Genomic DNA, 23,408 nt, shown 5'->3' on the forward strand with positions numbered 1-23,408 from the left:
GCGGGGACCGACCTCCTCCCGTGGGGAAAGGGACAGCGGTTGCGCCCGGGTGGGTGGTTTTACGCCGCGGACTGACGGACGGACGGAGCCGTAGCAGGAACGGCCGGGGACGGGCGGCGAGGAAGGGGAGAAGGGGAAGGCCGGGTCCCGGGATGCACCCTGCTTCCCTCCTCCCACTTGGTGTGGGGTAGCCCCGGGGGGCACAGCGGGGGAAGGAGGAGGTGCTGGGAATTTGCGCCTGGGAAAGGCAGGGGTTTCCGAAAGGAACTCGTCTTGGCAACTCTGCCACGCTCCTCTTGCGGCAGGAGGTAGGATGCAACAAGTCCCTGGAGCGCTTCCCGGTGTGAGCCGGAGTGAACGTGACATTTAAAAATAAATGAATAAAAAACCCCAAAAGGCAAACATTTACTTACCTGTCCCCAGCGGAGAGCTCTGGGGCCGGCCGCCGGTGCGGGCCAGGAGGCGGACGGAGGGTGGCGGGAGCCAGGGCTGGCTCCACTGCCGGGAAGGACTTTCCTCGGGAACTTTCCGTCCCGCTCTGGTTTCCTGGGAGGCGGCTGCGATCACGTTTTATACCGTTGTTAGCTGGTAACCCCTCTCATTCATTAAGCTCACGTAATAACTCAAAGGGAAACGTGACTCTGAGCTAAGGCGTTTGCGTAAATCTATAGGTTTTTAAAACTCCCTGCCAGTTGCTTTCTGTCTTCTGTAGGCACCAAGGTGGTGGAGAGTTTAAGCTTGCGGATATTGCAAAGGGTTATTAGATTCATAAGTCACACCAAGTGGTGGGCGATCCACTGAGCAAAGCAGAAGTTCTCACATGATGACTTCAAACAAGACACATTACCTTCCAGCATCTGTTGGAGAGACTGGATTTTAAGACACTTCTGTCTCCAGGACAGCAAAGAAACAATGGTGAGTACCAATAAAAAACCCTATTTTTATAACTGGAGAGACAACAACAACAACAACAACAAAATTAAGAAAAAGATTGAGTTGTTGCTTAACGACAGTATCTGGTATCACGGGCTCGGCTTTCTTGGCACTTACTATACCAGAGCAGCATGTCAGGCGCGGAGGCCGGGGGAATTGTGCTTTAGACGGTGTAACTTTAATCGCAAAGCTCTTTGATTTAAGGCTGCGATGAAGACGCCGCGCTTGAGAAACTTGGAGCTGCCGCCGGGAGCTCCCCCCCCCCCCCCTTACCTTCCCCCCCCGGCTCTTTCCGCGGCTGACAGCCGGGGTGGGGGGGACGGGCACACACACACGCGGACGGACGCGCTCCGCGGCCCTCCGCGGGAGGGAGCGGTTGGGGAGATGGGGGGGGGGGGGGGCGCGGTGTGCGGAGCGGCGCGGCCGCGGCACGTGACGGCGCGGGGGGACGCGAAGCGGCGGAGGCAGCACCCTGGACAGAGGCGGCGGGGACCGGGCGGGGGCGGCCCTGCTCCGCATCGCTCCGCGCCCCGCTCCGCGCCCCTGCGGGCTCCGGGAGCTGCTGGCACTTGATACCGGCTTCTCCCCGCCGTCTTCCCCTTCCCCTCCGCCCCCCCCCTCTCCCTGCTCCCGGTCCTTCCCCTCCCCTCTCCGCCCGCCGCCCTCTCGCCCCGCTGTAGCTGGGCGAAGTTGGATTCCTGGTGGTGCGGGCTGGAATAGGAAACAGAGAGGAGGGGAAATAAAACACCCAAAACCAGACCCCACAGAGTCTTGCAAGCTCCGGGGCTTGGTTTGACGGTGTCAACTTTGGGAAATGCCAGTGTTTATCTCCGCGATCTAGCCACTGCCCGTGGTGTTAGCTGTGACCAAGGTAAGCGGAGGGGTGACCCCCCCCCCCCGGCCCCTGCCTCTCCCCCTCCGCGGCGCGGGGATGGGTGCCTGCTCTTTGCCATTAGTCTTTAGTTTTGTTACCTTGCTGGCTGCTCGGTGTGCAGAGGCGAGAAAAGGCAGGAGAAGCTTGGTGAGATTGTACTACGAGTTGAGTTAAGTTGTGTCTGATTTTAATCTGGGAATCTCTTCTCTATGTGCGTGTGCATGCTTTGGGCAGAGACGCAACTGAGCTTTACCTAGATAAGCAGATGCAACGGATTTTTTTATTTATTTATTTTTAACCCTCTAGCTAAGGATGCAAGTTGATTTTGCATAGCTAAAGAGATGCAGCTGAGCCCTAGCTAGCACTGTGCACAACTGATCCTGCATAGATAAAAAGACGCATCTGATCTTTACCTACATGGAAATGAGCTGGTCCTCAGCTTGAGGGAGTCCTGATGGCCCCTCTGTGTACGCAACCATCGGCTGGGAGGGAGAGCCGTGAATGTACTGCTGATGATACAATATCCGCAGTTACTTTGCTATAATTAAAGGGAGGGTGGTGGTGGGGTTTGACAAGCCTGAAACCCAAAGGCAGCTCCCCCCCCCCCCCCCACCTGGAGATCATTCGGATAAGCTTTCTGCTCATCTCCCTCTCTCTAGTGCCTCCCTCTACCCCCTCCCCCCTTCCGATTCTTCCTACGTAGAAAGGTAGCTAATAATATTTAGTCTCCGGGCTAAAAATAAGCTCTGGAAAGTCAGCAGTTTGGCGAAGCAGCGGCGGTAGCGGCAGTGCTCTCAGGTAGAGAAGCTCTGGGGCTCTCCGGCTTCTCACGGAGATGTGTCCCTCTCCCCCCCCCCGCCCATGCTGCCGCGGAGGGGTGCGCTCCCGCGGAGGAGGAGTCCACGCTGCCTCCGCCGCTCTGCTCCGGCCAGCCTGCACCTCCGCGCTATGGGGATTCCCGGACACCGGCAGCACCCCGCCGGGGGAGGGGGACACGGAGCGGGGAGTCCGGTTCCCCTCAGCCCAGCTCGCCACGGCGCGGCGGTGACGGGAGCTCCCTGCGGCAGAACCGGCGGCGCCCCGCGGCCGGCCCCGCTGCGGCGCCGTGGCCCGCCGGGGAAGGAAGGAGGGAGGGAGCGGGTGAGGAGGAAGGAAGGAAGAAAAGAGGGAAGGAGGGAGGATACGTGCCCCCCCCCAGCCTCCCGCCGCGGCTCGCACGTAGCTCCGCTGAGGAGGGAACCCCGCGGCAGGCAGCGGGCTGGCACCGCGGGGGACGGCGCGGCATCCCCGCCGCGCACCGCACCGGGCCGGGCTCCCCCCTCCGCTGTGGGTGTCAGTGTCCTCGCCGCGGTTGCTACGGCGACCGCCTCCCAGCCGGGAGGCACCATCCTGCGGGAAGGGGGCCGGGGATGCCGCACGTCCCCATCCCCATCCCCCGGGAGAGGCTAGTCGATAGCAGCCCCTGGATAAACAGCTAAAATGGACGTGCTGCAGGACGGCACCAGGGGTAGATCCCACTAACTCCGTCACCTGGCTTCTCTTCTGCGTTAGTACCTATCGCGGCGGGGAGGGGGGGAAGGTGTTTTTTTATCATTAAAGAAAAGCAGGCACCCTCCTCTCGCGGAGATGTGCGGGTGGGAGCCCAGGGACGGCGCCGGGGAGGATCCCCGCTATGTATTTTTACATTTCCCCTCGTAGACCATTTTCTGGGAATGCCTATCAGGATGTGGTGAGAGGCACTTCTTGGGAGCTCCAAGGTGAGGAGAAACTAGCCCGAGAAGAGCTGGGTCTTGGAAGCACCCGTCATGGGCAGGCTGGATAAAACTCACACACACCTAGTTTGCCGTCTCGGTTTCATTCAGTTCGTGATGAAACTTCCCCTGATCTTTTTTTTTCTTACTCTATGGAAAAGTCAGGTGGTAGAATTAATACTTGAATACACCTACCGTGCTCTACTGGTGATGAGCCCTACTAAGACCTATCCATTTCCCCCCCAAAATGGTTCTGTTATATAGGAGGTTGCTAGGGAGTTTCTATTTGTATCAATTTTCCACTCCATGGGTAATCTTGTATATCTTCCTATATTTTAATTTTACACCCATTATTTCTTTTCCAGCTCTTAACCCCCCTCTTCACTCCAGTATTTCTGCTTCTGTTGCTATGTTTGTGTTGAATTCTAATAGTTCTCTGCAGTCGCATGGGATGGAAGGCTGCTAACAAATGACACTGGGCCCTATTCGGTCACATTTGCTCACAGTGACTCATACCTTCATCTGCAAGTAGCTTTATTGATTTTAGTATCTACTATTTCTCCAAGAGCTGTCACCAGCGTGGTGGCGGTTCATCACCACCTTTCATCGCTTATAGTTATGATACTGTAAAATGTCCCATCCCCTTCAACTATCCTTTTGTCTTGCAAAGTTTTGCTGTCTGTCTTGCTCCATTTTATAGTTTTCCTTTTATTTTACCTGATACCATGAGTGTTGTCTTTAGTGGTCTAGTGGCTGCTGGGTGTCTGTGTCCAGCATGAGATGTTGTTTTCATATGGTGTTTGAGGTAGGCATGGTCTCCCTCCAACTTCATCATTCTTGGCATCTCTCCATTTGGATATTCACTTGATTTTTAGCATCATTCAATAACTTCCCATTTCAAATGGTCTGATAGTCCTCACTATTTATTTTTGGTGGTCACCATTCACAGACATGTGTGCTGGAGGATTATGTCTAGTATTTCATTATTCTGAGGTGGCTGGATGCACACATTTCCCTTTGTGAGGCAGGCCCTTTATTTTGTTTCTTTATCACACTGATACTGTTGAGCTCTCAGAAACGCTCCAAGAAAATGAAAGACTGGTTGCCATTTAGTAACCATACGCTGCTTCCAAAATACGGCGGTGTATGATTGCTCTGCCATGAGAAATTCTGGAAAGGTGGATGAATCCCGAGGGACAGATTTTCCTCAGAGCTGTAAGTCTCACTATGAATCACTGCAGTAAATCACCACAGAGTGCTCAAAGATGTAGCTGTTCGAATTTTTTTAATCAAATACGCAAACAAAGAGAGCATCCATAAGATTTCGGGAGATCTAGTTCATTCCTCCAGCAAAAAATAGCCACGTCAAGTTCATTAAACAGCATCTGCAGGAAACAGTACCTCTCAAAGTCATTGAAAATCAGTAGGTTCCTCAGGCCTGGGAAAGAGACAGGTAGCACAAGGTAAAATCCATACGGACAGGCACTTTCACAGCTTACTCCCCTTTGAGCTAGCATTAGATTGGGGCTAAGAAACTGGGGCTAGTGACAACAGGCTTGTCAAGGCAGTCCTTGAAATGGGGATTATGGCTTTTTGGGCATGAAGAACTACAAAGAACTGAGAAACGTGGGTTAGAAACACTGGGCTGGCTTTATAATCCCCATTTTAGTTCGTGGTCAGTGAGTCCAGCTGGTAAGAGGCACCACAGAACATAGGCAGATGATACGTAAAAAAAAAGTTAATCCTTGTATGCCTGGAAGTAAGGGTTTGAAACCAGTGTGAGTATCACGTGTTTCCCTTGTGTTTGGGTTTCCAAATGGTTTTACACCTCCTGTCTGCGTCTCTCCCACCACATGGTTAGGAATACTAAAATGCCCTGGCAGGGAAGTGTCAGAGGACATCCTGCAGCACCCAGGATGCCTGATGTGCAGTTCTGCAAGCAAATGGCTCGCCTGCCTCAGTGAATCCCTACACCCACATGCCAGCAAGGTGCAGGGCAGGGCAAGGCACCGTCTTCTCCCATTAACCAAAAATATCTCTGAGATGCACTCTTGCAAAAATTATAGCCAGGAAAACATACCAACTGACATGGGGTTCATATAACAACTGCCCACCCTTTTCATTATTTCACAAATGTGTGATTCGTGCTTGTGAGCTGTCACCGTTAACATTTCCATCTGTCTCAATATTGCTTCTATTCTTAGTTGCTATGTGATAGATGTAGGTGTATGAAAAGGATTTTTCCCCCCTCCCTGTACCATGAAACAAAATAGATGAAAGTACATGTATCCACACATTTCATGCAAGCAGCAAGAAATATCGGCACCTTTGTGGCACTCCCATTACTAGAAGTAGAGGTGGAGTAAGAAGCACGTGCCTGTGGCCTCTCAGTGCTGCTAGAACACGTACTCAATGGGGAAAACCATAAATAAGTCAAAATCTAACCGCAAAAGAACAACATTGCTTTGATCTCTCTTTGAATGTGCTGTTTGAGAGTCCTGTTTTCCTAATCACATAAGTATGGGAGTAATTTTGCTTATCATGTAATCCTAATTGGTCTTTTCCTGAGGCAATCTCAAAGGGAAAATAGCCATGACCTGCTTTGGTGTTCAAGGAATCAGGCCTTCAGCTGTGTAGATATTTCCCAACTTGGAGCTTTCAAGGTACTCCTTGCTTGGACAAACAGAAAACTCTGCATAAAATAGGCAAAACCTGCTTTTCTCAGTACCTCTATGCCAAAACTGGATTCAATGAGATTCACTGTAGAAGTGAACAGGAATTTCACAACAGCCTCCAGCAAAAGTGAAATCTGGCTCCAGTCACTTTATTCCCGTTGTCATTTGAACTTCATGGCAGAATGCGAACTCAGAATATCCTGATGAAAAGTGCCTTTTGAAGTCCCTAATGGATGTGATTGGTTTTCACCTGCAGTGCAGCTCCGCGCTTCCCAGGGAGGCAGGGGTTAGGGATTAGAGGTCTGGTCTGTGGCATTAACAGGGCTGTGGGAGATTGGCCCCTGCTCCTCCTTGGCTGGTGGAGAGATTTGAGGCTGGGGCATTCGCCATAGAGCCAATTCTGCTGTCGATAAATGGTTTCCCCATGGTCCTAAGTTGTTGTACTCCCATGGGGAATATTAGTGGTGGGACTGTAATGGACCAAGGTCTTGCCATCAGTGGCCAAGTGTGTGCTTTCTCTTCCCCCTGCCTTTCCATGGTCTGGTCTATCCATTTTTGTTTTTTTTTTCCTTCCCAAAATAGCACACAAGCCCCTAGTTTAACAAGTGTAAACTGTACGCTCTGACCTCCAATTTATTTTGACATTTGGCAAGAATGATTACGCAACATGTTCATTAAGTCATAACATTTTCACTACTTTCCTATTCCAGATCCTTATTGACTGTAGCACATGCAAAAATGATGAACTCATTTATTCTCCAAACAGATAGTAGAGCCCAAAGTTCGCAAGAAAACACATTGTTTACAGGTGCAATGTATGCAAAGGCTTTTAAAGCTCTAGGTCTCACCTGATAGCTAAAAAAAATAATGGTTCATTTCTGAAGGGAGACCAAAGGGGTTTTATCACCCACTAAAATGTTTATAGGTGCAGCTAAGAAGGTCTCATCGAACAAGCTGTTTCCTATTTTCTTAAACAGAGCCCCTTCTTCCTGACAAGCCTTTGTGGGACTTGGGAATCATGCAGCAAACAGTTACAGTGATAGGTAATTAGACGGACCAGCCAAAAGCAATATAAAAGGGGGATGGTAGCACAAGTATTACAGAAGGTGTGTGGGCATTTTGACATCCAGAAAGCATTATAGATCTGGTCTCAACTACCTCAGTCTCATGATGATAATTAAGAAATGTGGGTGTAGAAAAGCTCTTTTGCATGGTTTGGTTGGATTATTGCTGCAGTTCAAAACACAATTGGCACAAACACCCACATTGGACATGATTGCCCTTTGATGAGGCAGATACTGACTTTTTAAAGCTGACATAGTTAAAATTATGTGTAAAGTTTATGGGGCCACAAGCTTCTTGCTAGACTCCATTATTATAACAAATGATAAAATACAAGCTGAAGCAGTTTAAAACAAAAAGTTGAGGCATGCCGAGGAGGAAGGGATCCTGGCAGTGGGAAGACTTTGGGATTAACCCTTCTCTCATCTGCTTACCAAGAGCACAAGAACAAGGGTAGTGTCCAGCGGGTTTGCTTTGTACATGTGGTCATACATCCTCTCTAAGGACAGACTGGAGGGAAGACCAACGAATCTGGTTCCTTGGCTGCTTCATTCATGAAGTTTAGTTCCTATGCATCTTTGGTGGTTTGTGGCAGGTCTTTCCCATTCTTTTTCCTCTATTTGTTCATCAACAATACAGAGATGTTATCAAACTCCTCTCTGAGCACTGAATCAGGTAAAAATTACCATAAATTAAAATATTATGATGATAATAATAATATAATAACTTCAAGCGTCTTTTTTCTTTTTTCTAAGAAACTCTTGCGAATGATTAGGTTAACGTATTCACTCTTGCAACATGCTACTTTAATATTAGAGACCGTAAACCTGTACAGCTATGGAAATATCAAAGTATTGACTTCAGCCCTGATCCTGCATTCAGGTTTCTTTATTCTTTTACATCTTTCACTCCTTACAACAGGAGCAACAGAAGAAGGTTGCATGGTGGCCAGCTGGTCGTTCTGTATCTGTCTCTTAGCTCCCATTCAGATTTTCCCAGAGGAAACAGAAAAGGCCACACATTGACAAAGTAGACAGAGTTTTGAAACTATTTGACATTTCAGAATGATCTTCCTTCCCTTCCCCCAACATTTTCAACACAAACTCAGCTCTGTATTGTTTTACACAGTGTTTAAGCAATCTTTCAGTATTTTCCTCTAAAGCTACTATCAAAAGTCTGACAATGACTTTTGATAAAATACTCAGATTCAAAACAAAATGCATCATGAAAAGTCAATGGGTTTCAGGGCAACAGGTGGTTACCAAAAGAGGAAGGAAGAAAAAAAGGGGGGCAGCTGATTCTGACAGCAAATACCTTTTGAAACCTGACCAACTCTACTGCAAATGGGATGCAGTGGGAGTCATGAGCAAGGGTCAAGAGACTGGAACTGCCTAGGTGGAGAGCTGGCTCTGTCAAATACATGTTCATTCACATCTGCCAAAAGTTCATAAAAGCATCTGACAAGCTATTTGGATGATTATTGTAAACAGGTATCTGATAAAATAGTATCGGACAGGAAAACAGAAAGCCCTAGCAGTTTTTTAAGTGAGGCTAAGTTCTGGGTTTGGAATTTGCCAGTGGATGATGATACATCTCAAGTTTCTTTTGTTTGTGTACGTGTCGCTTGCTGCAGCCTGAAGTGTGACACCCCTTATTCCATTGCTGAAAATTCATTGTATCGGACAAGAAAAAGGAATAATGTATCTATCGATTCTAGAAAGGCATCTACACAAGAAGTGAATCTTACAATATTTCTCACGTGAATCTCTTTTCATGTCACAAATTTGGTTTACTAAGTAAGTTATTCTAAGTCTTTATACCATACTCGTCATTCATCGTGGTATTTGAACACCTTTCTAAGTGACACCACTAGTATCTGTTACATTTCCCTCTCATACTCTTTGAAGGGAACAAGTACTTTTAAGTCTAAGGGTCTTAGGTTTTTTTAGGAAGGAGAGTTTAATCATAGATTCACCTGATTCTTCTCTTTCTCCACGGCATTTGCTCCCACATCAGCAGTCGGTCACTCTATCCACCACCTATTCCCCAGGCAGATCTGATTCTCATGCCTTTTCCGCCCGCCACCTGTTGTTTTCCTCTTCCCAAATCCTTCACCTAGACTCAGTCATCAGCTGCCCAACCATGGTCATAGCCCAGGATACCCACTGCTTTTTGTGCCTTTTTTTTTTTTTGAGCTCTTTCAAATACCTGAATGTCTCTGACTTCAGAGGGGCTTTTAATCCTCAGTCTACTGCCTCTGGCACCAAATAGTTATTTTTATCATCTACTTTCCCATCAAAGATTTCCCACAGCATTCCCTAAAGAAAATTCGGCTGGCTCCCAGATTTTAAGGAAACCAAAATATCTACAAGAAGGCTGCGCCCTTTTTAAGGCAAAGCTAGAAAGTTAATTTGCAACAGCCAGAATTTCATATTCATTTATCCATAAGGATTTTCCACACAAAATGGGGAGGAAATTCAGAATGATGTGAGGCATACACTTCAGGCCAGGAGGAAAGCCAAAGATGATGGACCTTTCCAAGTGGTTTTCTTTTGGTTCTGTACCATCCCCTGGCAAGTCAGCCCGTCCAAGAGCAATAGGGCAAGACCAAGGCAACATACTGGCTCGCTTTCTTGACCACCAGAGGCCATTTCACCAGCCGCTGCCTGTGTGTGACAGCTGCCTGAGGCTCTTTTTAGCAGCAGAACTTCCTAGCTCACCTCTGCCAAGGCTGTAAACATGATGATGATGATGATGTGAGTTATGCCAGTTCCCTCTCAGCAATGGACAGTCAGGCAGACTTCAGCACATGCTCGTCTAGGACATACTGGGGATGGTGTAACCATGGAGCCAAGTCTCATTTGGATCAGTTTGCCTTTTACTCTCTCCCAGTTTGGGTTCCCAACATGGCTTGCAGGCTGAGGTAACCCCTGAGACCCTGCGCATAGGATCAGCTATCTCCTTGAAGCTCACAGAGCTAATTGCTCATGAACATTAATACCTCCCATAGCAATAGCCTGCTGCTCACCCTCGCTGCAGACCTGTAGCCAGTAATGAGCCACGCACTGTTCCTACAGCCAGAGAAACGGAGACTGGAGGGATGGGGAACTGTGCAAGAAGGTGGTTTGGAGGAAAGAGCCCATGATACAGGTAACCATGGGGAAAGGGTGGGAAGGACACGGAGAGCCCCTGGAAGAGGAAATTGGTTGTGTGACGTGAGGGAAGGAGCCCCATGGAGGAGTCTCTGGCAGATGCATGGTGTGTTCAGGTGCTCCGCTTGAAACCTGGCATTGCTGTTAGTTTAATCAACCTCTTCTCAAGCTTTGTCCAACCCCACCTTTGACTCTTCTGAGAAAAAGACAGCACAGCCTCTTAGACACAGGCACTCAGAGGCTTTAGGGCAGCATCACTGCTGTGATGGGATCAGGACATGGTCATGAGCCATCCCTGAGCCCCCAAGTACCAATCCTTCAGTGGCAGCACAGTTTTACCCTTGTAAAGGAGACATCTGGGCTGCAGCTGAGTAAGTTTTTCCTTATCCATAATCATAAGCACTTGGCAAGGCAGAGACAAAATGATGATCATAGAATCATAGAATAGTTTGGGTTGGAAAGGACCTTCAAAGCTCATCTAGTCCAACCCCCCAGCAATGAGCAGGGACATCTTCAACTAGATCAAATTACTCAGAACCACATCTAGCCTGGTCTTGAATGTCTCCAGGGATGGTGCATCTACCACCTCTCTGGGCAACCTGTGCCAGTGTTTTGCCACCCTCACTGTAAAGAATTTTTTCCTCACCTCCTGCCTGAACCTCTCTTCTTTTCTGGCAACATAGATTGGCAAGTGATTGATACGGAAGGGAAACTATAGGATTGTATGGTTCAAGCATGTGCAGAAGAGATGCTTTAGGTACCTGAGGATACTCCCCAAACCCTGTCTATTATACCAATACAAACAAATTTGATGGGAGGAGCAGCTCAGACGGAAAAGAAATGGTGATGCATCTTGCCCAGATGTTAAGGTCCACTTTCCTGGAAAGCCATTTTAGCAGTCCCTCAGCTGTCTGTCAGTAGGTCCTGCCTGGCTGTATTTGAAACCTTGATGGGGCAAGCTGCCTGCCTTCTCCTGAGTCCATGTTTTTTTGTGCGATGTTAGTAAAGATCCATGGTTAGCTAAAATCAAGCAGCTAAACTCAGATGGAGGTGTAGGGAAAGTTCGTCAAGCAGACAGCGAGAATGTGGTTTTTGTGCACTTGTCTTTGGTTTGGGTTAGCACTCAGGCTCAGCCTCTCTTTCCTGAGTCTGGAAATAGATTAATTCCATCAGTACGTTGAATTAACACAACATTCATTTACTGCAAGCGTGAGGGCCTGACAAAAGCACAGCAATCCCAAACTGCAAAATAAACTATGTTATCAGTTAGGCTTCCCCAGCTCTGGTAAGTGGTGCAATTTTCTGGCAGTTAACAGGGTCTAAATTAGGAAACTAATCAGGAATAAGCCTCTAAATTATACTGGTTCTTATTCACTTTCTTTTATCTTGATACAACTTCTTAAAAGAATATTTTTAACAGATCTTTTAAACATTTGTAGTAAGAGGCAATAGACAAAATGTCATAATTTCCATATGAAGGAGTTTCTCTCAGTGTAATTTCTATCTAAAAAGCCATTTTACCCTAATATGGTCCCAGAGTCTAAGTAACATATTCTGTTGCAATGACTTTTGCATCAAAACATTTTTTTCTGTTTCATATCTGAGAAGAGATGTTGAATATTTAAATTCCATATCCTTTTTGATCTTAATTCCCATCACAGAGGAGCTCTTTAGGCCTCATCAATGTGCTCTAGGTGCAATATCAGAGTATATTTTTCATATTATGGGATCTAACCCAAATTAAGGAACCAAAGGGGAAGAAACAATACATGCCTGGAAGGGGAAGGGATCCCGCTTGGAGCACATAGCAGGGTAAAGCATCAAACTGCAACGTAATGCAAGTCTAAAATAAGGGTTTAACTGCCTTGCTGCAGAGTCCTCACTGATAATCAAGCACTTGGCTCTCCTCTGATTTAAATACTTTGCATTCCTGTTGACTTCAGTGTTTTTTATAGTCAAGTAAGTCCAGGCACTATAAGGCCATATAATACAACTGTGAGTTGCAGTAAATTATAGCAGATTAAACAGGCTAAATAATGAAATGCAAAGGGGTGTTTAAAGCCACTGGTCCCTTGCAAGCGTTTACGTTTCAGCTGTATAAACTACATGAAAAAATAAACAGTGTCCAGGAAATAAATGTAGATAATGTTGTTTACGAATGAATACTCCAATGGCACAAGTCTTGAAACACTGAGAAAAGGCCCCACTGAATGTCTCGCCAAAGCCAGGGGTGGGTTTTACTGGAGTAGTCTTTGAGTTGCATCCAGCCCTAAAAATAGAAGGGGTTTTGGGGCATGTGGAGTTGCTTTCTTCCTGCTTGATGTTCTGGCTGCATGGGTTTTGTGGTGCCCATGTCCCTTGTTGGATGCTCCTGCCCCACTGCCACATTTCAAGAGCCACCCTGTCCTTGTGCAGGCTGGGACAGACAGATCGATATGTTTTCCCATTTGAGAAATGATGGAGGACTTGAGGAAAGTTATTTTAAAATGGCTTAACATTTGTATTGATTTACTGAATCAGTATTTCAGGAATATATCAATATTTCTCCTTCACCGCAGATAAAGAGACCATCCCTTTTACATGGACAAGTGAAAACTGCCGGACTGACACATACCTGCCTATTAATCTCCAAAGTGGAATGTAGTAACGTTTATACACATCATGGTTCCAGCTATTAAATTAGTGGGAGATTAACAATCCTAAGTGCTCAAGGAAAGGAAAAGACAGCAAACAAATGAAACATGTTAGTCAAGGGGAACTTTGGCTTTAATGTGACTAATCCAGTACTTGTTTCTTGAGCCACAAGTCACGGTAACTGGAGGAGGAGAACATGATGTGGTCTGGGATTCATTTTGAGGACTCTATTTATTTAATCTTTATTGCTGCACTGGTAATTTTAGTTTGCACTTAACAAAAATATCTACTGTTTCTCAGATACTTCTCTCTAATGTTTTAGGTGCTTAACATGGAAAATGCTTTGAACTCTGGAGTTGCTTCTTAGGTAAAATAGCTCAATACCCTGTTTAAAAAAACAAATCTTGAATTCATCTTTAAACACATCAGCTTGTTAAAAGTATTGACATGGCTGTGCTTTAAAGAGGGATGGAGCCAAAGCACCTTAACCTCTTTGGGAAGATGAAGACAGCAATCTAAGTGCAGTCTGAAATGCCTTAATATTAAAGTAGTACAGGGCAGGAGAGCTACAATAACTGTTTAATGTTTACACATGCTTTTCATTCCCAAGGTTTTCTGCGTACCCAAGGAGGATCCCTCCTGCCAGCTCTGGGCTGGGGGTGGTGGGCACCCTGGTACAGCTATCCACCCCCAGCACAGCATGCCATATCCCTTCTCCCCTCCCTGACTGCTTGCTTTAGATCTCTTATCACCCATCACCCTCCGGGCAATATCACACAGCTGCCCGCACCTGGTGAAGGGAGGGCTTGAGCTTCATGTCAGAGGAAATTTTATTTGCTCGAATAGAAATAAACTACAAAGGAGCACTCACAGGACTGCAAACCTGGGGATTTGGGCCTTGCTTATTCTTAGGACATACCCAAAATATGCTCTCCACAGTTACACATGGAGGAGGGTTTGGTAAGGTACATACGTACTCTGACAAGATGCCTGGCTAAGTTTATCAAACCCCTACAATCTGACCCCTTTAAATAATAAAAATTATCCACTGTATTGCATCTAATTGAAATCCGATGAATACTTAGAGATGAGTCAATCCCAACACCTTTCACCCACAAGTGCACCAAAGGTTTTCTGATCTTCCTTAATCACAGAGCTCCAATGGCTGGATTCATCAGAGTACATCTCCAACCATCTAATCATTCCACACTTGGCTCGTGTTTCCCTCATCTCGAGGAATCACACACAACCTCTTTGGGGAAGAGGGGATTTTCTTTTCCCTTCCCATGTCTGTGGCTGCCTCGGAGCCTGCTTTGTTGCTGTTGTTGTTCCATGCCCTCTTTTCTATCCACTGCAATGGAGCCGTGGCTGGGCTGTTAGCAGGGAGGCCAGGGGCAAGTGGGGAAAGGCTCTGCACTGCACGTCAGACAGACAGCTGGTACACTGGACACCCTCAGGCATAACCCAGATACTTTGCTCTTTGCTCAGGTGCCGGGTGTTTAATGCCTCCAAAATGACAGCAGTAAGGCAGACACACTTGGGAGGTGAATTCCCAGTTTTAGCGAGTGCCGAAGCGTTAAATGATAAACCCAACTTTTCATTTTGCTGCTGGGCTGGATTCATTCTTTATTCTCTCTGTTTTTTTTATTTTGCTTTTTGCCTTTGCCACCATCCTCAATAGCTGCTCTCCACCCAGCAGTGCGGGGCCAGCCTGCCAACAGCTCCACACTGGCTGTGGGACCAGGTAGTCAGGATGAACAGTGAATTATCCTGGGGGCTACCCCCAGCCCTTCTGCACAGGGAAGAGGGATTTCCTGGGTGGAGCGTGTGGAGTTCGTACAAAACCCCAAAAGGGAAGCCTGGAGGTTTGGACAGGGAGGATTGCGTGTGTTCATCAGTTGATGTATGTGGTAATTGTCACATATGATTCATATTGCTTTTCTGTGACAGTTGATGCCAGTAGAGACAACTACACGAGCAGTGGCAAGGAACAAACACAAAAGGGGCATGCTCGTCGAACAAGTATGTTCATGAGCAGCTTAATGAATTTATATATAATAGACACATGCATTTCCTTGTTTGTAAAATCTACACTAATCTGCACCTACCACAGAGCTCTGTTCTAGGAGCGGTTTCATGCGCATAAATTGTGCTGAAATCCCTGACTAGAAGGCATGGGATGAGATCCAGGGTACAGATCCCCCCATGTGATGGAAAGCTGGCATGAGCACCTCTAGCAGACATGAGAAGAAACCAATTATTTTAATTGTTTGTTGGAGTTTCAAATTCACTTTTGCTGTAGCTGCAGGGTGAAGGTTCTGAGCTATTAGGTGATATTTTCTTCAGCAAAAATGTTGTGGTTTCAGTGCCTGTGATTGAAAGGATAGATTTCACTGCTTTATCCCCTACACATGCAGGCTACAAACTATGTCTAATGAAAGGTCTCTGGGTCTTTGCTGTTTCACAAATACTTTCCCTGCTGAAATGAGGCTGAAAGGCCTCTCTGCAGACATTGTTCACCAAAGGTGAAATTATGCTAGATATTAAGAGCAAGTACCCTGTGCTATTTAAGGCACAGGGTATATTCTGGCCACCCAGCAAGCTACTTGCAGACCAGAACCATAGCAACTCTTTGCGGCTTGGATGTGAAATAAACCTCGAGGCTGTGAAATCCAAGTGCTATCAACCCCAGGGCATTAACACGTACTGCAGACACCCAGGAGAAGCTGTGGCCGCAGTTTGGCTGACCCCCTTCTCGCTCCACCTCGCTCAGTCACAGCCTGGATGATGAGTACAAAGACCTGACATAGCTGAGCAGAATTTGGGTTTGGTTCTCAAAGATGCTGAGGGTTTTCCAGACCTGCTGATGTTACTGTAGAGTATGAGTGTTTCTGCTGTGTGTGCTGTGATCACTGAATCATTAGAGTGGCCTCACAGCCCAGTCATCTTCTTACAAATGCAATGTGCCTGCAACCTCCAATGGTGTTTATATAATCCATTGCAATTTTTAGCATTACTTGAGTTGGAAAAGTTTATTTCCATGAACTTTCCAGCCCTTTAATGTGAGAAAATAGCAAAGATAGGTAACCAGGAAACATGAATAAACATAATTAAACATAAAATGCTTGTCGTGATATAAGAACTGACCTCAGCCAATTAAAATTATTAATAGTAAAAATACTCCAGTGTCAAACCCAAGTACCTCAACAGCATTCCCATTTCTGTAATCAGGATTAGTTTATATTTCCTGACAACCAAGTGAGAAGCAGTCCAAATTGTAGCTTCTTGACCTTTTTCTTGTTCAAAAGCAAGTCGAGATACTATGTGAATAAAATGAGGAGTGTAAAGACATGTTTGTGGGGGGAGACTGAATCGCCAGCTGTGTATTGACTAACTATGGACTTTTAAGAATGTTACTTTTTTCAAATATTGACTTTTTTTATTGCTTCTCTTACAATTGCAATGGGGGAATTTAAGAGCCCCACAAACTACTTTATCATAGAATTAGTTTATCAGTAAATTTGGACCTTGTACATCAATCACTATAATGCACAACCTCCACTGAGACAGAAACCAGATGTGTGTGCTTCAGCTTTCTTCTTTATAGTATCTACAGCATCATTAGTGCCTATACTACAGTTTAAATTGAATTCAGCAAAAAGCAATGGTCTTGCCCCCCTGCAAGCAATCTGATATTGCTGCAGGGATAAATCAACATTATGTTGATTGACAACTCATACTCCTTCTTACTATTTCCCTGTTGCTGAATGGAAAAGGGTGAAATGTGGATTGTGTATGCAAAAAAAAATATTTTAACTAGTTAGGTATATGAAAAAGACTCAGTTTCAAGGTAAATGCTGTAAGGTGGGCATGCCAGTGACACCAAGAGGCTTGAGGCTTTGAATCAACCAACCCAGCATCATCAGGATAGGGCCTGCCTGCCCGTTTCTTCCCCATGCAGCCTGTGGTGCAGCTTTCCTTTTGAGTGCCACTCAGTTCTGATGCCTGTACAATCCAAACCTTTGTGAATGAAGATGGGAGACGTTCTATTTTGCACGTGGCAAGAGAGAATTCTTTCTGGGGTCACCTGGGAATGAATCCACAGGAAACATGAGAATGTCTGAGTACTGCATCCTACATATCCTACAGGTTTCAAAGGAGAGGGTTCACGTACATCTCCAAGCTACAGTATGTCATGTGGACAAAGGAGCAGAGCTCTATCAGGGCAGTTCCTCTGCATGATGACCGTCGGTTGCTTCACAAACTAATCCCTTGTGGGCCCAGTCTTTTGGGGCTCATTCATACAAAATTCTCCTTGAAGTCAGGGCCTGATTGAAAAATATGGAGCCCAGCTTGTATGTGCATTAGAAGTACAAACAGATCATTACTTACACTCTTTTTAATTTTCCCAGTAATCAAGCACTGGCTAGTTAATAATCCCCAAAGGGCTGATTATACCAGCAAGATACAGCAGCTCTATGACCATGCCTGTTCCCCAGGAAAATCTCTGCACCGGGGCAAAAGGCAGCATGTTTGGAGCAAAGTGGGAATTCCGGCACACATTGCTCGGGATTGATGGCTCTCATGTTCTTAGCAGAGCTGAGCTGAAAGCACACACCACAGCACGAGGATTTGTCAGGTGGTCCATAACATACTTCCATTCCAAAATTAAAAAGCTTGTTCTGATTGCAAGCAGACTTTTTGAGGATATGTGCTTTCTCCTTCGCTCCTGAGAACAAGCCAGCAAATGCTTGGGTGTTTCTAAAGCATGGTACTTGCTGCTGCTCATCTGCTTGCCGAATGTAGTAAGAGAAGAGGCCATCCTCCAGGAATAACATGCATGTAATGTATTACATGACAGCTGATTAAAGTAGCCTCTGCTGCTGCTATTAAACTTGACTGGTAGATCATCCAAGTATTTGTGGGCATCATCTTAAGAACACAGGGTATCAAAACTGGGCTGTCTTACCACCATGCAAAAAGGCTGCTGGATGGTAACGTGGTACTGTGTGCATGCTTTTTAAAGAAGTTCTTAAAGCTGCAAAGGATATTAACCACCAGGATTGTTTCCCTTAATATATATTAAAAGCTGTTTTATATGTAAGGCCTTAGGTGTACTCAGATTTCAAACGCCTGGGATATTTTATTACTTTACTGATCTAATCAATGCAGGTGTTTCATAGCAAAAGCACACAGGCAATCAGACTGTCTGAAGGCAGCAATGAGTTGCACACATTTCTCCTGGTATAGAGGGCCACAGGCATGCCGAAGTGGACAGGCCTTTGGTGTTAATTTCAATTAGACTGCAGTTGGGCTTTAAAGGTGTAGAAGGATAATCGATTTAATAAGTTTCATGCGGGTGGTGAGGCCCTGGCACAGGTTGCCCAGAGAAGCTGTGGCTGCCCCATCCTTGGCAGTGTTCAAGGCCAGGTTGGGCAGGGCTTGGAGCAACCTGGTCTAGTGGAAGGTGTCTCTGCCCATGGCAGGGGGTTGGAACTGGATAAGCTTTAAGGTCCCTTCCAACCCAAACCACTCTGGGATTCTACAACCAACTTGTAAAAGAGATGGGGTATCTTCTGAAAATCAAATGCCTCGGGTATTATTTATGGGTGAGGAGATGGGAGGCGAGGCCACACTGGCCCGTGCCAGGATGTGGATGAAGTTGTGAGCCGTGGCACGAGGTGCTGTGCCCCGCTGGCACATGCGTGTGCTTCCAGCCCGGCAGGGGAGTGTGCCATCTCTCTGTCTTTACCAAGATCAAATGGAGCTACTCAATCAGGGGATGCCATTATTGCCTCTGCCATGCAATTTCCACTATCAATAATTCACCGTATCGGGTGCACAGGCAGAAGGGGGTTAAGGCCAGACAGATTTTTGACAGGGGGGACGGAAAACGGTAACTCGGGCGGCCGGGCAGGGCCGAGCGGGGCGTCTCTGCCGGGAGGGACCCTCCGGGCACCGCGGCAGCCCCTTGCTCCGGTGGCCGACGGGCACCGGGCGGCTCCGGCTGCCAGTCCCGGTGCCTGTGCGGGCAGAGCCGCCTCTGGGCCGCCTGGATTGAGCACCCGCGCCCGCTGCGCACCTCCAGAAAGTCACCGGTGTAACGTTACCTGGAGCGCTCATTAATAAGCAATGCCTGTTATTATCTTGATTGCATTCTTAATAGGCAAACTACGGAAGAGGTCAGCGATGGAGCGATATTTAAATGGATGGGGCTTGCTTAATACCCGCCTGAGTAAACCAATATCCCGCGCCGTGCGGGCGGACCGATCCCCCCCGCACCCCCGCCTCTCGCCGCTCCCCGCCCGGCCCGGCCCGGCCCCTCCGCGCCCTTCCCGCCGCTCGGGGGGCGCCGGGGAAGCGGGGACCGGGCGGGGCGGTGGCGGGGCCAGGGAGGCGGCGCGGAGGCTTTAAGCGGGGCAGCGCGGCGGCTTTAAGCGGGTCAGCGCCGCGCGGTGCCTGCGGCCGCCGCTGCCCGGAGGCGTCCGGGCGGGGGGCGAAGCCACTCCGCGGGGAGGCGGCGGCGGCAACGGGGCCGGGCCGGGGCGGGAGGCTCCAGTTGGGCGGCGCGGGTGGGGGATCCGGCTCCGCTGCCCTCCCGCCCCTCATAAAGCTTGGATGAGACACTTGAGCTGCTGCTTGTGTTGCCGGGCTGGCGAGAGGCGGCCGGTGGGACTGGGCACCCGGGAGAGGATGTGACTTTCCGGAGGGGGGATCCGGACAGGCTTTGTGTGGACGACGAGGTACGCGGCGCCCCGCCGGGAAACTTGAGGGGCCGGGCGCGGGGCGTCCGGGGAGCAGGGAAGGCCGGGGCAGCCCCGCGCCCCTTTGTTTCCGCACCTGTCGGTCGGGGTGGGCGGCCTGGCGGGGCTTTCGTTGGGGCTGTCGCCGTCGGGGGGAGGGGGGGGGGGGACGGGACGCGGAGCCCGGCGGACGCTGGTGGCGCTTCCCCGACGGCGGTATCAGCGGCTACGGAGCGGGGCGAGGCGGGGCCGGGCGTGGGGCGCGTGCCCGCGTGGCGGCGCCCTGCGAGGACGGCGCCCCCTGGCGGCTGTGGCCTCCTCCTCCCCTCAGCTGCTGACGGGACGGGACGGGCCGGGGCAGGAGGGTCCCGGTGTCGGGGCCCCGCCGTGCCGTGTGTGAGCGCGCACAGAGCCGCTTTCGGAGAGGGACGGGGTCTGGGCGCCGCCCCGGGCCTTGAGGGACGGGAGCGATGCACTTGTTGAAGCGGGACCGAAGCTGGAATGCGAAACACGCCGGGCACCCTCACCGGGCTTGCGGTGCCGTGGGGGCTTTGTCCTCTGGCTCGCCCGCCGACCCCCTGCGGGGAAGGGAGGGAGAGGAGCCGGGATGGATCCTGCCCGCCGGCTTCCATTGTGTGTTGGTGTGGAAAACATGCCCCAGCCAGAGAGGAGCTGGCGTTAGGGTGGATGTGCTTGGCAAGGCTGAATCAATAGTTTGGAACCCTGGCGCTGCCCCTCTGATCGTTTTCCCTTTTCCTTTGCAGGATTAGTAGGGTAAGGTGTCACCGCTGTGGGCTATGCCTGCTTTGGTTGTTGATTTTTAAGGGGTGCAGTTGCACCTTGGGTTGTATTTTACGGTTAAAACATGCTTTTCAGTTTCTTGTAGCTTGCTGTTCTGAGGTCATGACTATTGTGAGATCAATAGTCACTACTTATTTATGTTTCTAGTAACGCCGCTCTAATGAGTGCAAGGAATCTATCCGGGCGATACATTTTTCTTCAGCAAGTGTTTCTGTAATCTTTAATTCATGGCGCGATGAGGACATAAAATTAATTTCCTCGGTTGTCTTTGGATGCAGGCAGGAGCAGCTTTCACGTCCCTGGGTTTGAGTGGCTGTTGGACAGCAGAAGGGAAGGGTCCGCCGCCTCTCACTTGGGTCTCAGGGCAAAGCAATGGCTCTGTTTCAACTTTAATACCTTGAAGGAGCAGGTAGACATTTCAGCTATTTACTTAATACGACTAGATACAGGAGCCTTTCTGCAGGGCTCCAACTCACAACAATTTTCTGCTGTAGTACTACCACTTAATGTTCAGCTCCACTGAACCTCGGCTGGGAAAACCCATTTGTAAGTAGCATGCCTTCTGTTCACGTCACCAGTGCTCTCTGTTTTCCGGAGCTGCAGGGTAGATCCTATTGTTATATGGCTGTGAAATCAGGGTAAAACGGGTCAGAAGGATCAAGAACGCTTTATCGGTATAATCCAGATAGAGCAGTGGCGGAAAATGGGAAAGGACTTTTACCTTAGAGGGAGTGAGGCTAAACTGGAAAAAAAAAAAAAAAGTTTAATTCCAAGCAGCATGCTTTTAAACACAAAGGCATTATGTTGTAGCATAGTGCTATGGGAGTACTACAGTGTGCTGCAATATTACAAAATGTAGTGCGCAGATGCAGAGGATTTTAAAGGCTTGTTCAAATGTGAAAGAATATAGCAGAAAACAAGGATCTGTGCCTTTGCTTAAAAGCTTTGCATGCAGCAAAGAGTACTAAGCTGAAAGTAGCTGCAGTTAAGAGTCCTTGCAGTACCTGTAGCACTTTCTCCAGCTCTTCCTCTGCTGTTACAGTGAAGAAAACGCAAGAAGCTGCATTACCTGTTGAGCTCAGGTAATAGCTCTCTGCTGGGGTGCAGGTATATAAGCAGGTTGCAAGAAAGTAGGAGACCCTCTCATCCTTTCTATGGGCAAGTCTCCATGATGATGTGTAGTAAATGTGGTCCTATTAAAAAAAATTCCCCATATCTGCCTCCCTGGTTTGTATAAAAAGCTGAAATGCTGTTCTAGGAATGTGCCCTGTGCCTACACTAGAAATCTCACATTAGGCATTGTGTGAACTGGTGGAGGCTCCAGTAGAAGAGGATATGTGCTTTTAATAGGTTAATTGCTAACTTGTCTTGACCTGTTTTCAAGCATATGTTGTGAGTGCTTGGTTCCTCCTAAATAGCTACAATGCTGCTTAATTAGGAAACTCAATCATTTCTTAGATCAGTTCATATGCTGGCATTCTTGTTAATGCTTAGCTGTGAACACCCTTTAAAAAGAAGCTCTTAAAAGCACCAAAGCTAGGCTATTTTTGTGTATTTGCCAAAATGAAGAGGTAACCCAATAACCTGATGTCTTTGGTTCCAGCTAGAAAGGTGCTAAAACCTCTTCTGTTTGCTGGGGTACCCACTGGGAAAAGATAGAGCTGTGCACTGAGCAAACTGCCTGATGTTTGAGCTGGGATGGGGCTGGTAGGCTGTCCCCACTGTCTGTCAGCAGATCATACTGTTTCCCTTCCTTATCCATACCCATTATTCAGTCTTATCTTCGACTATAAGTTCTTTGGAGCAGAGGTAGTGTTGTCTGTGTGCTGTTCCTGGTACCTGGCAAGGGCTCCTTCAGTGCTCTGGTAATGCAAACAATAAATAACAGATTTTGCTCTGCAGTGCATACAGGCAACTCTGCCATGGTGCCTTCTTAAACATACATGTTATCAATATAAATCCTTATGCTGCTTGATTTGGAGATACTAGACTATACAATAACAGAAAACAAGTGATTTAATTTTGGAGATACATGTGTGACTTATTGGCATCACCATTATATTATGGCCTTTGTCCTCTGGTATAATCTTATGTTGGCCATCTTGCTTACAGTTCTAGGCTCTGAGCTGTCCTATGAAGAGCGCTGTTGGCAAAAGTTGTCCTGTTCTGCATGGACAAGTGGTCATGTTCATAAAGTGGAGGGGATGTGTAGGGTCAGGCGCATGTTTTCCTCCTTTTTGACATTCAGGACCTAATTATCAGGCAACTATAGACTGGCTGCTACACCCAGCAGTAATGATCAACATGGAACAGTCTGAAGCATTGAAGGTCCTATGGACTTGACTAAATAGGCAACAGGCTTCCAAAAAACAAAGCCAACCTCATCTTGAATGCAATTTCTGCCCTTTATAAACTGTGAACAGAGGGTTGGCTGGGATGCTGCTGCTCTGATGTGGCTGTAATCCTTTAGTAACACTGATACTAGTGGTGGCAGAAGGTCCTGTTATAGCAAAATTTAAGTGTTATGGATGGATACATTTGTCTGAAGATGAGCACCACAGACAACCAGAGGAAGTAAAAGGAAACTTCATATAGGGAATTGTCATGCCCCAGTGACAGCTGCCATTAGGCTGTAGCAGTTGTATACTTTCCTCCGTAAGAATATTGTATCTTTCAGCGAAGTCATTTTTTGAAACCAGTTAATTAGGACAGTTATTTCTGGCCGTGGCATTTCTACAGAACAGAAGGCATGATTGTTCTTATGTTTGTTTCTCTGAGTCCTT

The 23,408-nt window shown here is 47.7% G+C and overlaps 1 protein-coding gene across 3 annotated transcripts in view; it reads left to right on the forward strand.

The window, feature by feature from the left end:
* The first annotated feature begins 460 nt into the window (after positions 1-460).
* The window catches only part of BDNF (brain derived neurotrophic factor), a 38,373-nt gene continuing 15,425 nt past the window's right edge, over positions 461-23,408 (forward strand). Inside the window, exon 1 of one of the 3 annotated variants that reach the window (XM_057414399.1) lies at positions 461-915. In XM_057414399.1, the coding sequence (XP_057270382.1) occupies positions 913-915 (3 nt within the window). In that variant the 5' untranslated portion in view covers positions 461-912. Of the gene's footprint in view, positions 916-1,366; positions 1,805-19,618; positions 19,825-23,408 lie in introns of those variants that run through there. The other 2 variants (XM_057414401.1, XM_057414400.1) reach the window with 2 other exon arrangements.

This window comes from Pezoporus wallicus, unplaced genomic scaffold, assembly GCF_028554395.1.
Source record: "Pezoporus wallicus isolate ANWC-B61680 ecotype Strahan unplaced genomic scaffold, APGP_CSIRO_Pwel_v1 contig_5967, whole genome shotgun sequence".
NCBI classification, from domain to species: Eukaryota; Metazoa; Chordata; class Aves; order Psittaciformes; family Psittacidae; genus Pezoporus; species Pezoporus wallicus.